The sequence below is a fragment of the Chroicocephalus ridibundus genome, chromosome 28 (assembly GCF_963924245.1).
Source record: "Chroicocephalus ridibundus chromosome 28, bChrRid1.1, whole genome shotgun sequence".
Lineage (NCBI taxonomy): Eukaryota > Metazoa > Chordata > Aves > Charadriiformes > Laridae > Chroicocephalus > Chroicocephalus ridibundus.
Genome location: NC_086311.1, coordinates 1,122,400 through 1,136,655, shown reverse-complemented (window position 1 = coordinate 1,136,655; position 14,256 = coordinate 1,122,400). Strand labels below are relative to the sequence as shown.

The 14,256-nt window shown below is 55.3% G+C and overlaps 1 protein-coding gene across 1 annotated transcript; it reads left to right on the top strand.

Annotated features, from left to right (window-relative positions):
• Window positions 1-637: 637 nt before the first annotated feature.
• LOC134507794 (olfactory receptor 14J1-like) lies at window positions 638-3,001 on the top strand. Its single transcript, XM_063318661.1, has 2 exons — window positions 638-703; window positions 2,061-3,001. Exon 2 carries the CDS (start codon window positions 2,084-2,086, stop codon window positions 2,999-3,001), a length of 918 nt encoding a protein of 305 aa, XP_063174731.1. The 5' UTR covers window positions 638-703; window positions 2,061-2,083.
• Window positions 3,002-14,256: the final 11,255 nt, after the last annotated feature.

Here is a 14,256-nt window from a genome sequence, read left to right as displayed (position 1 = left end):
AATGTCACCAGGTGTTCCCACCTGAACAACTCCCTCACTCTCCATTAATTAGCAAGGGAGTGGACACAAACAGCTCACTTGCAGGTGCTCATCTTGTGCACGCCTGAACAGAGGCAAGAAGAATCCCACCTCCTGCGGGTTTGTGGCAGGCACGGGAGGGAGCTGAGTCCCCTTCTGGCCCCAGGGCTACAGAGCCGGGATGAGATGCCTTGAGATGCCTTGATTGACTCGGCTGAATTCCTTCCCTCAGCAGGAGGGATAAAGGCAATTACTCCCTATCCCTGTCTGGGTGTCCTGACAAACGATGGGATGAGAAAATAGGATTCTTGAGACTCACTGTTTTCCTGATACATGAAATGACAGTGCAGGAAGGAAGAGCCTCTCCCCAGCTTAGTGATTGCTTCATCCTGTTTCCCAGCAGGTTCCCTGGAGCCCCAGGGACACCTGGAGGGAGCCCCGAGGGGGCAGAGAAAGGGCTGCCTTGGGCTGGTCCTCTGCTGCTGAGCTGGGCTGGGCTCCTGGCATGGAGGGAGCTCATGGCAAGCGGGCAGCACTGCAGAGAGACAGCTCTGCCCAGGAGCAGGGCTGCGGGCGCTGCCTGCAGGCACCAAAGGGGAGTGAGGCAGAGCGAGGTTAAAGGCAGTCAGCAGCGGGAGGGTGCTGAGAGTTCGCTGGCGGTGGATTCTTCCCAGCCCTTGATACGGTAAGTCTCAAGCTGTAGGGAAGTAAAGATGCAGTTCCTGGAGGGACCTCCTAGAGCTGGTTCCTCCCTCTTAGGATCTGTCAGAGTAACTCTCACAGTTTCCATAGCATAGAGGAGGAGGATGTGCTCCTGAGCAGGGATTCTCTGCTGCACCGTCAGAGGGAGAGGGCATGACGGCTGCCTTTCTTCCAGGGACGTCTGCAGGGTGTAAAGCCGGCTGTGCAGCCAGGGGTGCCCAGGGCTGTCCTTCCGAGCTGGGTCCCTGCACCCAGGGGCTGTGTGCTGGGGCAGGGACATATCTCCTGCCAGGGTCAGCTCTCGTCCAGCGCAGGGACCTCTCCATGAAGATTCTGAAGGGAAAAGCTGCGGGTGGAAGGAGCAACTGCTGTCAGGGAAGGGTCCTACTGCATTCAAGAGGGTGCTGCATGGGCCAGGGCTGCCGACCGCTCCAGATCACCCCCAGAACACTGGCAGAGGCAGCATTTACAGAGGAAGCCCAGGGCAGGTCTACCTTAAAGATGAAGACCTTTCCATGGTCTGTGCTACAGCATTCTCTGAAGGGAAAAGGGAAAGCAGCTGTCTAGTTTTAATAAATCATTAAACTCTTACACTAAAGGATCAGCAGATCTGCCAGAAACCGCACAAAGTGCCTTCGCCCACCCCTCTCCCTACACACAGCACCAGCAGCACCTTTGCTTCCAGCATCGGGCTTTCTCTCATCTCCTCCTTAGGAGCCACAAAGAGGGAGATGCCCCTGGGCAGTGCCCTGCTGCCGGGAGGGGTCTGCAGGGCAGAGCTGAGCCCCCAGCGCGTGGGATGGGCTCTGGGAGCAGGGACAGGGAGGAGACCTGGGCACAGAGAAGCAGCTCCAGGCAGCAGAGAGCCACTCCAGCCGGCTGCATCCCTCTCTGCTCCGCTGCACAGGGAAAGAGAAACCAGATGGGAGAAACCGACTTTGAAACTGGATCCTTCCCCAAACAGTAACAATAGTCCATTTTCTTCTTCAAGGACATTGTCAGGGGGACCATTGTCCAATGGAGAGAGGTGTAAGCACAGGACACTTGGGTGGTGCCCGGCAGGTCACTGGTGTGCAGAGCAGCTCTCCTGACTCTGCACTAGGGCACAGAGAGCCCTTTTGTCCCTCAGGGCTCAGCAGTGTTCAGGCGAAAGGCAATGGGAAAAAGAGGGATTTCTGCCCCTGCAAGGAAAGTGCCCTCAGTAGCACAAACCTGATCTCCAAAAAGGAGCTGAATGAAATTATTACAAAGGAGAAGTCATCGCGGGGAGATTTTTGGGGAAAAAAAGAATGGGATTGGCTCAGTCTGCCTGAATTTGTCAATGTCTTCTCTTTCAACAGTCTCCCACACTGAAGGTGAACAAATGTCCAATGGCAGCTCCATCACCCAGTTCCTCCTCCTGCCATTGGCAGACACACGGGAGCTGCAGCTCTTGCACTTCGGGCTCTCCCTGGGCACCTACCTGGCTGCCCTCCTGGCCAACGGCCTCATCATCACCACCATCGCCTGTGACCACCACCTCCACACCCCCATGTACTTCTTCCTTCTCAACCTCACCCTCCTTGACCTGGGCTCCATCTCCACCACTGTTCCCAAAGCCATGGCCAATTCCCTTTGGGACACTGGAGCCATCTCCTACACAGGATGTGCTTCACAGGTATTTTTTTTCTTTTTCTGTGCTGTAGCAGAGGTTTATCTTCTCACTGTCATGTCCTATGACCGCTACGTTGCCATCTGCAAAGCCCTGCACTACGGGACCCTCCTGGGCAGCAGAGCTTGTGTCCACATGGCAGCAGCTGCCTGGGGCAGTGGGTTTCTCACTGCTCTCCTGCACACGGCCAGTACATTTTCCCTACCCCTCTGCCAGGGCAATGCTGTGGACCAGTTCTTCTGTGAAATCCCCCAAATCCTCAAGCTCTCCTGCTCAGATGCCTACCTCAGGGAATTTGGGCTTATTGTGGTTAGTGCCTTATTCTCTTTTGGTTGTTTTGTTTTCATCGTGCTGTCCTACGTGCAGATCTTCAGGACCGTGCTGAGGATCCCCTCTGAGCAGGGACGGCACAAAGCCTTTTCCATGTGCCTCCCTCACCTGGCCGTGGTCTCCCTGTTTGTCAGCGCTGCCATGTTTGCCTACCTGAAGCCTTCCTCCATCTCCTCCCCATCTCTGGAACTGGTGGTGGCAGTGCTGTACTCGGTGGTGCCTCCAGCAGTGAACACCCTCATCTACAGCATGAGGAACCAGGAGCTCAAGGATGCATTGCAGAAATTGATGACCAGATGATTTTCAAAAGCAATAAAATTTGTCTTCTGCAAGTCACTCATAACGTAACTCATTAGAGGCCAACTCCATCTCCTGTAGGTTTGTTGGGTATGGTTGTGGTTTTGGGGTTTTTTTGCTTTGCTTTACTTCTTATACTGATGGCCACAAAGAAATTTTGTCGTTTGTGCTGTTCCTAATGATGCATCTTTCCAAATTTGTGAGGCCCGCAGACTATGTAAATGAGGCCCTGTGCTCTCTGTCTATTTGAAAGAAATAAAGAACTTTCCAGTGACTTGTTTGCTCAAAATCCTTCCTATGAAGCCCTCTCTGGAGCTGTAGGGCAATGCCTATGTGCAGAGGCAAAGGGGAAAGAAAAGGAGAGAGGAGAGGGAGGAAGAGGAGGGAGAACCAGCCTTGGTCTTCTCAGAGCTGCTTTCTTTCCGTTTCCACATTTTCCATTCTGATCCTTTGCCTTCTTGGAAGGCCCGATTGCTCTGGCAGCTCTCTCACACTGCTGATGGTGTGGCGGCCCTGTGAGCACAGGCAGGGGCAGGGACTGGTCAATTCTCTGACAGAGCTGGCCTCCCTAACAGCACCTCCATCACAGCAGGGAATGTCCTCAGGGCAGTGCCTGAAGGTCCTCAGGCAAAAAGACGTTTGGAAGGGCTTCTCCAAGAGTTGCTGTCAAGAATACGCCCAGGGAAGTTCCCCACAAATGACACCACCAGTGTAGAACTTAATTGTGCAAAGTGTGCAGGGTGGGGACAAGCAGCAGCTCCCTTGCTCAGCCAGGGCTCCTGGGCAGGACATGAAGGACCAGCAGAGCAGGTTCTGGTCAGGTCCTGTGTGTGTTGGACACCCCAGGGAAGCTGCCACAGGGCAATGGCCACACACCTGGCTAATAACAACCACAGGCATGAGCATGATGTGCGTGTGGTGAGATTAACCTGAGTGAGCACAAACACCATCAGCTGTTGCTGGGGCCTCCATGAAGGCCTGTGGGGCAGACAGTGGCTGGAGGTGACTTCACTCGGAGAGTAACGTCCCCTGGGAAACCCCCTGAATGCAGCCCTGGGGTGGGCTTCCTTGACCCCAGGTCCCTGTGTCCATTCCTCACGCCGTGGGGCACCTCAGAGAGGTGCCGAGCAGGGAGACACAGCGCGGGGCTGAGGTGCTGCCGGCCTCCGGGAGTGGCAAGAGGAGGCCATGGAGTCTGCTGCAGGGCCTCTGCCCGTGCCAGGGAAGGACTGTCTCTGAACAGCCCTGCCAGAGCCCTGACAGTGCTGGGTGTGTCTCCAGGAGCAGCCTGTGTGCTACCTCACCCTCCCCTCTCTTCATGGCCTGTCCCTTTTATTACACGGTGTGACAGAAGTGCCTCTGTGGGGCATCTCACCTGTGCAGTCAGAAAGGGTTCTGCAGGCCTGAGTGGCATCGCCCTCTAGAAGATGGCATTTCTCACCTTTCACAAAGCACAGAGCATGTCTAGGGAGTAGGAATGTAGCCGGAGGCACACACCCTCCATGTTTCACCTCTCTGAATGTCGATCACAGGTTTTTTTAAGCACCTAACAGGGAAGCAAGTACCCTAAGTAATAGGTGTCCTCAACCTTCAGAAAAAGTCTCTTCCTCCTCTCTTTCTCATGACCTACCCCGTGACTGGGGTTGGGAACACCCTCCTCGTCATGTTGATGCTGCTGGAAAACTTGGAAACCTGCTCCAGCTCCAGCACCCTGACTGTCCCCCGACTGGGGACAGCACAATCTCTGTTCACAGCAATGGTTACTGCTCTTTCCTGCACCTTTGGCATGTACGCAGTGTTTCCTGCTGGTGGCCACATCCTACGAGGAGTACTGGGCTGTATGCCACCCCCTGCTCTCTGCACGGCTCAGGAACTGGAAGGGTTGTCTCCAGAAGAAGGCTGCACCTTGGCTAGGGGGATTCTGTCATCTACAGCAATCATTTCCTTCTTGTCCCAGATACATGTTGTGTTCCCCACAGACTGGACCACTTCTTCTTGTGCGGCTGAAACACTGAAACAGGTCTCCTGGAGAGGTTGTATGTACCCAGTCTCTGGAGACATTCAAGGTCAGCTTGGACAGGGCTCTGAGCAACCTGTCTCATTGGAGATGTCCCTGCTCACTGCAAGGGGGGTTGGACAAGATGACCTTTAAAGGTCCCTTAAAACCCAAGCCTGTTTATGATTCTATGATTCGGTGGGTTTGCACCAATGCTGAAACTCTCCTGACGTGAAACCATGACACTCATGGACTTTGTTTTCATAACCTGCTTTTTAGACCCATTCTTGCCCTTCCTGTTCATGCTGGTATCCTGTGAGTGCATCAGAGCGGCACTTGGGGGCAGCTCTCCTGCCCAGCAGGGGCAGGCAGAAGGCCTTCTCCACCGGCTCCTCTCGTCTCCCTGGAGCCACTCCTTTCTGCGGCACCCTCCTCACTGTCAGTGGGATGCCCAGAACAGCCCTCCAGAGAGAGTTTAACAAAGCCCTCTTTCAACACGCACCTCACCCCTGCTCAATCCTCTCATCTCCAGCCCGAGGAGAAGAAAGGATTGGGGGTCGGGAGGAACTGACAAAAACAGCTTAGGAAAGCTGTCAGCTGCAGAGAGATGCCGTTGGAGTTGTGGGCTTGTTGGAAGAAATCCCTTATGGTTCTCTTTTGAAGTGGCCCCAAGGGCCTGGACAGGTTAGAATTGTGTCCTGGGCACTCCTCTGGCAGCGTGTCATAGTGAGAAGGCTGTTGGTGTCAGGGAGATGGAGAAGGCTGGCCAGTGTCCTTGTGACACCTCTTTCCAACACCTTGGAAAGGCCAGAGCTGTCAGAGAGGTTCCTGGGGCCTTGGAGAAGGCAGACAGTTTTCAAAAAGGCAGGAAGGAGGATGGGGACGATTACAGACTGGTCAGCCTCACCAGGGAAGGTGATACGACAAGTCCTCCTGCAGCCATCTGCAGGCATTTGAAGGACAAGAAAGGGGTCGCAGAAGACAAGTGGGAGGGAAAAGAAGGGGATGTTGTGTACCCGGGCTTTAGCAAGGCCTTTGACGTGGTCTTCTGTAGTCTCCTTAGAGCCAGCTTGTTGCCAGCCGGGCTGAAGAAGTGGACGGTGTGGTGGGTGGGAAGCTGGCTGATTGCTGAGGGAGAGATGTCATCTGTGCTACAAAGTCCTCCTGGCGGCCAATTGCTAGTGGCATCCTTCAAAGACCAGCCCTTGACAAGAAGTAGGGAACATTTTTATTATCCCTCTGGATGATGGGAGAAAATGCACTTTCCCCTCCTTTGTGGGTGATGCCAAGTTGTGGGGAGCCCTTGCAGAATCTCACCTAGTTAGCATTCTTGGTAGCAGGAGAGTTGGGCAAGATGACTGTGGTGGGTTACACATGGCTGGCCATCACGTGCACACCAAGCCATGGGAGGTTCTCCCCGCTCCTCCTCAGCATGACAAAGGGAGAAAAGAAGGTGAAAATACTCATGGGTAAAGATAAAAGTAGCTTGACAGAGGGGGACAGTCTGTGTGTGTGAGGACAAAAAAAAAAAAAGAAGCAAGTGAAAAGCAAAGGCCACACGCAGAAGGAAAGGAAAACCAGATGAGATTGTTTCCTCTACTTCCCGTCAGGAGACAATATCAGCTACCTCCTGGGAGGCAACATATAGCAATCTCTTTGGAAGACAATTGTGTTAATAACGAATATCATCTCCTTCCCCCTCCTTTCTTTCAGCTTTTCTTGCTGAGCATGATGTCATATGGCACGGAATATCCCTTTGGTCAATTCAGGGCCCAGCCCAACCACTTGCCCACCCTGAGTGTACTACCTTCAGAGGGGGTGGGAGAGACAGCCTTCACGTGGCGCGAGCACTGCTCAGCAATAGCCAAAACATTGGTGCAGGACCAACACCCTTCTAGGCACGAGTAGGAAGCGCAGCAGTCTGGGGGCTGCTATGGGGAAAGTTAACTCCCTCCCAGCCAGACCCAGGACAACGCAGTTCAGGGGTCTCTTCCAACCTGCGCCGTCCTAGGATTCGAGGAATCTTTTCCTTGGAGAGCTCTTTGAAGACAGAACAGACGGAGGAAGAAGAAGAAACAGGCAGAAGGTGAGATACAAAATGCACCAGTATAAATACAGCAGCTCCTCTGAGGAACGTTTCTCCCCTCAAACCGTTGGCAGGAAATCTGTGAGATAAATTTGATGAGAGAAGCTCCCTTTTATCTGCTCAGGGACTGGGCCACAAGGAGGGTGATGGGTGGGTACGGGGTCATGGGGTCAATTGTGTCTCAGGAACTCATCCAGGAGGAAGGCAATGGCGGTGAAGGGGCTGTGAGGTCACTTCTGCCTCTGGAGGGGACAGGCTACAGCAGGAATGTGGCTGGGAAAGGGACTGTGAGGTCCCTTCTTTCTGAGAGAGCTGACAAGTCAGCCCTTGGCTCATGGCTGGGCTCTGTGCTTTTAAGCTCACATCTGCCAGTGTCTCTGACAGGCCGGCAGAAGGCCCCTGGGTGGCACATTGACTGGGAGATGCCCTCTGCCGAAGGACCCAGGCTCACTCCAGCAAGGGGACTTATATTTTGGGTCTCATGTCTCTTCTACATTAGTACGTGAAGGGACAGCAGCAGGCACGCAGCTTGGTCATGTCTATACAAGAAGCTGAAAGGCTGGCAGCCTTGGGACATCATGGTGAGCCTGCTTCTGTCTGGTCTGGTGAAAGGCCACCAGAAGGCTGATGGGCTGGGATGGCTGCTTGAAGGTTGTTTCCCAGCTGGTGGAGCTTTCCTTGGAGGTTGGGAACTGCAGGAGAGGGAAACACTGCCACACAGTGCAGCTTGGAAGGTGGAGAGTGGCCATGAGGAAGCAGAAATATCACTCCAAGGGTAGGGCTGTGGTACGAGAAGTCATGCAGAAGGAGTCTGAGATGAGTCCATGTCTTTGTGTGTCATGGAACAAAGTGTGAGGGTGGACAGAGGTCGGTGAGTGTCTGGAACTGCCAGGGTGAGAGCAAGGTGGGGAAGCGACATGGGTGTCTCCAGCCGGCAGGGAAAAAGAAGCAGCTGTGGGAGAGCGTAGGACACACTGTGGTGGAGATGGCAAAGGGCGCTGGCAAGGCTGGAAGTCACCAAGAGAACCCAAGTCTTTGTCCCCTTGGGCACAGCAATGACACCTCTGCCACCAAGGCCTGTGAGGAGACATGTTGTCCTGAGGCACTGGGGGGCCTCCTGGCCTCCTTGCACACCCCCAGCGCTGCTGGAATGGTGACTTCAGACATGGTCGGTTTAGTTAGGAGATGTGGAAATTCATGAAAGATGAGGGAGATTAAATGCACAGCCTGAGAGGGAGCACTGAAAAAATGCAAATCGAGTTCTGCTGGTTTGGAAGGTCAATAGCTCTCCGCTTGCTATTCATGCACGTCCAGAAATCTCTTTATTTTCATCGCATGGGAAAACACTGATGACGTCCCCCAGGGATGTCGTTGGCTGCCTGCAGCTGAGGCTGCAGTTGAAGGATCAGGAAAAGGTAAAGCGGCCCCTGCCCCTGCTCTAGTTTCCAAGCCCCTCTCTTTCTCTGCCGTTCTTCCTGTCCCTTTTGTGTTTCCCCTTGCTCTCCCTCTGTCCCGCTCCCTGCTCCTCTTTTTCTCTTCCTCTGTCTCTGTCCTGAAGCACATTGCTGGTTTTCCCTCTGGAATCTTGGGGGGGTTCCTCATATCCTGGGGTGAAGAGGTGGAGGGGCAGCTCTACGTGTGGGGCAGGGGCTGCGTTAACCCCCCCACCTCCCGCTGCACGAATGGCCGCAGGTAGAAGCAATGTGAAACAAACACCAAACCTTTAATGACTTAAGAAGGAAAGCGAGACGTGGTAGAGGGCTGGGGCTGGAGTGGCTGGGTGCGGGTCGCATGCCACAGGGATTTGTGCTCCCCACCTTCCCTATCAACCCATCAACAGTGGTCGGGGGGGTGTGGGGCACTTCGCTTATCCCCCAGGGTTCAGGATCGCCTGGTGGGCACGTTGTTGCCATGGCATGCCTTCCTCTTGCTGCTGCCCACGTGCTGCCTGCTGCTACCAGCTGCAGCACCGTCCCCCATCAGCTTTCCCTCGGCCAGGGTTTTTGAGTGTTTGAGCACCTGGCACATCACCATCTTCTTTCTCTTCTTGGGTGGGATATTGTCCCGTGAGGAGGTCTCTTCCATTCTTGGGGTGCCCTCTGGCACGGGGCGCTTCGCCTGCTTTCTGCCCGCCTTCCCTGATCTGGGCACTACCCAGTGGGGGACGATGCCCGGCGGCAGCGGCAAGCGGCTCAAAAGCACCCGGGGCTGCCTGTGCAGTGCCTCCTCCACCAGCTGGGCCTTGCGGGGCGGATGGTGCTGGGGGGCAGCTACGGAGTTCAGCAGAGGACTCTCTGGAGGACCCTCTGGACGATCCTTCACGGGACTCTCCATGGGACTGTCCCCACAAGTCTCTACAGGACAAAGCGGCAGCCAGGCGGGGAGGACCGCTCCCACCCCGCCCTGTGTCCCCTTGGGGTCCATCAAGGGGGACGTTGCCACCCCTAAGAAGGGGTAGGCCTCTCCCAGCATCGCCACCACCACTTGCTCCTCAGGGCAGTCACCCTCTGCCCCGTACTCGGAGAATTGGCAGGGCTGGTTGGGGAAGGCAGTGCTGGTGAGACCGGTGGAGATGTCGAGGGCATCGGGGACGGTGTCCTCGCCCTCCAGGGTGTCGAGCCAGGCGAGCATGTCGGTGATGTCCACGTTGAACTCCTGAAAGTGCTTGTGCTTGTCCTGAAAGTGCAGGTTGTCCCCTGCCAGCTCGGGAAAGGCCTCGGCAAAGCTGTGCGGCCCCAGCTCGGGCAGGACCAGGGGCTTCTCCGGGGTGTCCAGGATGGTCACCCCTGCTGACAGAGCAATCAAAACCAGCCAGACCCCATGGCGATGCAAGATTTCCTGGGCATGGGATGCCCGCCCACGGGCTCTGCCACCCCCCAAAACTCACCTTTGGGCTTTGTTCTGGTGTCGGGGCCACTGCCCTTGATGACCACCACATCATTCTCAGAGGCCTCCAGCGGCTTCTCGATGCTGCTGCTCAGGGTGTGGGCCATAGGAAGGCCCTGCCCCCAGTGCTGAGCCATGGTGGACAGGGGCTCCTGGTGGGCCACGGCCCATGGCCCCAACCCCATGGGCTGGTGGGGCACCAGCATCCCTGTCACCACCTGCTGTCCCCAGCTGCAGGCACGAGGACAGGGAGCAGCCACAGGGGGAAGTGGCACCCCGTGGGGGATGTGCCCCAGCTGCCCTAGGACACCCAGGGGCCCGCGCACCCCCTGCCAGACGCTGGCCCGCGCCAGCTGGTGGGTGCTGGGCTGGGCCTGGGCAGGCTCGGAGTGCCCCGGCAGCACGCTGGCAGTGACCGGTGACGGCGTGGCGGGGGCGGTGAGGCTCACGCTGGGCACTTGCGATGCCATCAGCAGCCGCAGAGGCAACCTCTCTGCTGGGGGAAGCCAAGAGGGGTGATGGGGGGGATACTGGCGGGCAGAGCCGGCTGGGGGGTTACCCGCAGGGTAGGAGCACCAGGAGGAGCGGGAGCTGCTGCCGTACCTCGATGGCAGGCAGAAACCCGGCAAGACAGGGTGTGGTGCCAGCTGCCAGCTGGCCTTGGAGAGACCACAGGGTCGTCGTGGAAACGCACAATGACATCCTAGAGGCCGTGGGAGCCTGGGGGATGGAATCTGTGCTGTTGCGTCACCGGGCTGATCTGGAGCTGGGCATGTCCCGCAGGGCTGTCAGGATATTGGCACCTGGAAAGAAGAGGATGTAGAGTGGATAGTGGAGATTGCACCTCTAACTGAAAGAATTTTCTTGAAGGTTTTCCACAGCTGTGTAGAAGTGACTTTTATGAGAGCCTTGCATCTTCCTGTTTCTTCACACCATCATGAAACTGATGCTTTTTCTTTATTTTTACCTTTTTGTTTGTTTGTTTCTTTTTTTCTTTCCTTGCCATACCCTTGAATCACCCAGCATTTGGAAAATTGTCCATTTGTTTCTAAGCAAGTAATTTTTTCTTTTCAATGAAATATTTGGAAGGCTTTGAGAAGTGCAGACGTTAGCTCACAGGAGAATTCTGCTCCTGCTGTTGTCTACCCTGGAGGTGGTGAACCTTCCTAGCTATGAAGTTGTCAACTGAAATAACTCCTATGACCAGCAGTCAAAAGCCACGTCCCGTATGCAGTGGGGAGCTGCAGTGCGGAGGAGCTCTGGACAGTCATTTTGGGTGGGGTGAGAGGCAACCCCAGCTTCCTCAAGGTCCTGGTGTTCCTGCTGGAACAACGCTAATTCTTCATTCTCTCCACTTCCTAGCTATCGACAGGAATTGTCCTGAGGATGTAAAGTGCCGCATGGCAGCATTGATCTGTATTTCTCTCTGAGAGCAGCTGTTTCCCTGGTTTCCACCTATGTCCTGCCTTTCAGGGGACCACGTGTCAAACCTGTAATGAAGAGTTTTGTTTCCAAGGCTTTCAGATGGTTGTGTCTGTCCAGGACACCTCAGCCTGTGAAGACAAAGTACTGTCAAGAGTCTTTGTGCTGGAGACGAACTCTTGGCTTCTTTGGAATTTTAATCTCATGCAGCTTCTAGTGCTGAGGACTGAGCACCTTTTTCCAGTGTTTCCAGCCTTTTCTATTGCAGCCAAAAGCTGAGGGAGGGTTTCCAGGGCTTAGTTTGGAGTGACAAGACAAATTGTCCTATGCAAGTAAACATCGCTCATGGAGTGTAGGCATGTGCGAGCCATGAAAACTTGTGTGAAGAGCACAGTGTGCTCGGAGAGCATCCCTCTGTCCTCACTGACAGGAGACACCAGAGCAGATCCAACATATGGGGCCCTGAGACCATAGAGCAGCCTAGAGCAGAGGAAACAACAGCTCCCTCAGCTCCACGGTGCCGTGCCTAACCTCCACGCCACCGCTCCCCAACTCCCTGCTCTCCAAGGAGCACAGCGGCAGCCGTGATTGGGGAGGGCTGGCTCGGTGGGCAGCAGGGCCGGGGGGCCATGCCGGTGGTGAGGAGGGACGAGGAGCACCCGCCTGCCCTGCTGCCAGTGCCGCGCTCAGCACCTCCGCAGGGGGCCCTGCCGAGGGCTGTGTGGGTGTCAGGATGCGCCTTCCTTGTTCCCTCCTGCCCCTTTCTCCATGGAGAGGTCGTTCCTGCATACGGCTCGCTTTTCCGGGCTGTAGCAGTGTTCCTGAGCTCTGCGTCCTTGTGTGTGGGGAGGCTTTGACTCTGCTGGGTGTAGGCAGGACTAACATGGGGCCATGGGGGTTTGCTGGCTTGCTGGGGGCTGAGCTGGGGGTCCCAAAGAGCCCCTGTCTGTGGGGACTGCCTGAGGGCAGGGCAGAAGGCTGCGTACAGGCAGGTGGTGCTGTTGATGGGTGGCTTTGAAAGGGGTCTGATGGGCACTGCTCCAAGCTGTGATCAAGGGGAGCACGCGGGACTTGCAGCGGCGTCTGTAGCGCTCCGGTGGGATGTGCCCCTCAGGGCCGAGCTGTGGGCTCCTCCAGCAAGTGCTGGTGACCCGGTTTCCATCCCCGTGGATGCTGTCTCCTCTGGGGAGGTTGCAGTGGCTGGGACTGCGACTGGGGTGAGTGGCGTGTGCTGGTCCCTGGGTACCCGGGATGCCCCAGAGCTCTACGGTAGCACAGAGCTCGTAGGGGAAACTGAGCGTGGCTGAGCTGTGTGGGACCAGAGATCCCCTGGCCCCTGTACTGCCTCCATCTCTCCTGGGCGTCCTGGTTGGAGGACGACACTGGGTTTGTCCCCAACATCCTAGCTTCTCCTCTCCTGCTCCCGGTCACCAAGGAGGCTTTTGCATGTTGTGCATTATTCAGAACGACATGATCCAGGATTTTGCCACCAGCGGCAACATGATGAAGCCAGTGGCCTTCATCCAAGACCTCAAGAGTAAGGATGGCTGCCCTCCCCTCCCCTCCTGTAGCCGTGCAAGAGAGCTCGTAGGGAAAACTGAGCGTGAGGTACGGATGGCACAACTCTCTACCCCTCTGTGACACAGCTCTGGGCTGCTGCTGTCTGCTTTCTCCCTTCTCTTGACACCTCCACCCCAGCATAGCTGTGGTCCTCTGGTCCTGTCCCCAAATCCTGAGGCAGCTATGGCTTTGGATGGGGTTCCCCGCCATCCCGGGAAGCCTGCATTGCCTCTGTCTGCAGTGTCCCGCTCTGAGCTCCGGGTAGGAGTTTCTGCTCTTTCTGGAGGAAGGTGCACATCAGAGCCTGGTGCCCCCCCTTGAGCTCTGGCACTGGGAGAGCCAATTGGCAGAGGCTGCGACTTCCCACTGCTCCTGGAGCACACGCTAATGGAGACTGGCAGGGAACAGTGGATCAGAATTTTCCTACTACGGACCCGGGCTGGGACCCAAATCAACCGGGACCCCGGGGGCTCTTAACCACGTATCAGAGATGCTTGTTATTTGAAATGAGACATGCTATGCCAAAAGACATTATTTGAGGTTAAACAAGAACCAAATGAATTGCCACCTGCATTTATGGAACAATTAAAGAATACTGCTAGGAAGTACACGAACTTGGACCCCAAGAAGGGTCGGAGGAGGCTGTGCAATTGGCCTCTATTTTTATGGGACAATCTGCCCCAGATATACGAATGAAACACCAAAATTTGAAAGGAGCAGATTCGAGGGACTTGGGAACACTGCTGTAAGTAGCTTGGACCGTCTCTGTTATTCAACAGAGAAAAGGAGAGGGAGAATCAAAGAGAAGGGAGATTAATTGCCGCATAGAACGGAGCTGCTGCAGGAAGAATGAACGGCGCCCGGGGAAGTAGAGGAGGCTACAGAGGAATTGGGAGGGAACTCGTTTAGCAGAAGATCAGGGCGCGATCTGCAAAGAGCGAGGACATTGGAAAAACGCGTGCCCTAGAGGCAGAAACCAAGGCTCGACCCTGCAGCCTGTCAAGGTGATGGGTTTACGTGATGGTTTAGGCAAGTGCTGCCAAACGGGTAGTAATAAGTCACCTATGTAAACAAATCAGTAGCAGGCATGCATCGAGGATTGCTAAAGAGGAAAGTTCATCTGGAGGGCAACTGACAAAGAGGAAGATACGACCACCAGATGAAGTATATGGCCACCAGAGTGACTGCAATTCCTGAAAATGGATACTAGGTGGAAGCAAAGACCACGAAATAACTTGCCTCATGCTTGTGCAATTGGTTCTGGGAGTGGGCGTGCTCATGTTAATGCTTTAGGGAAAACGAATGAAT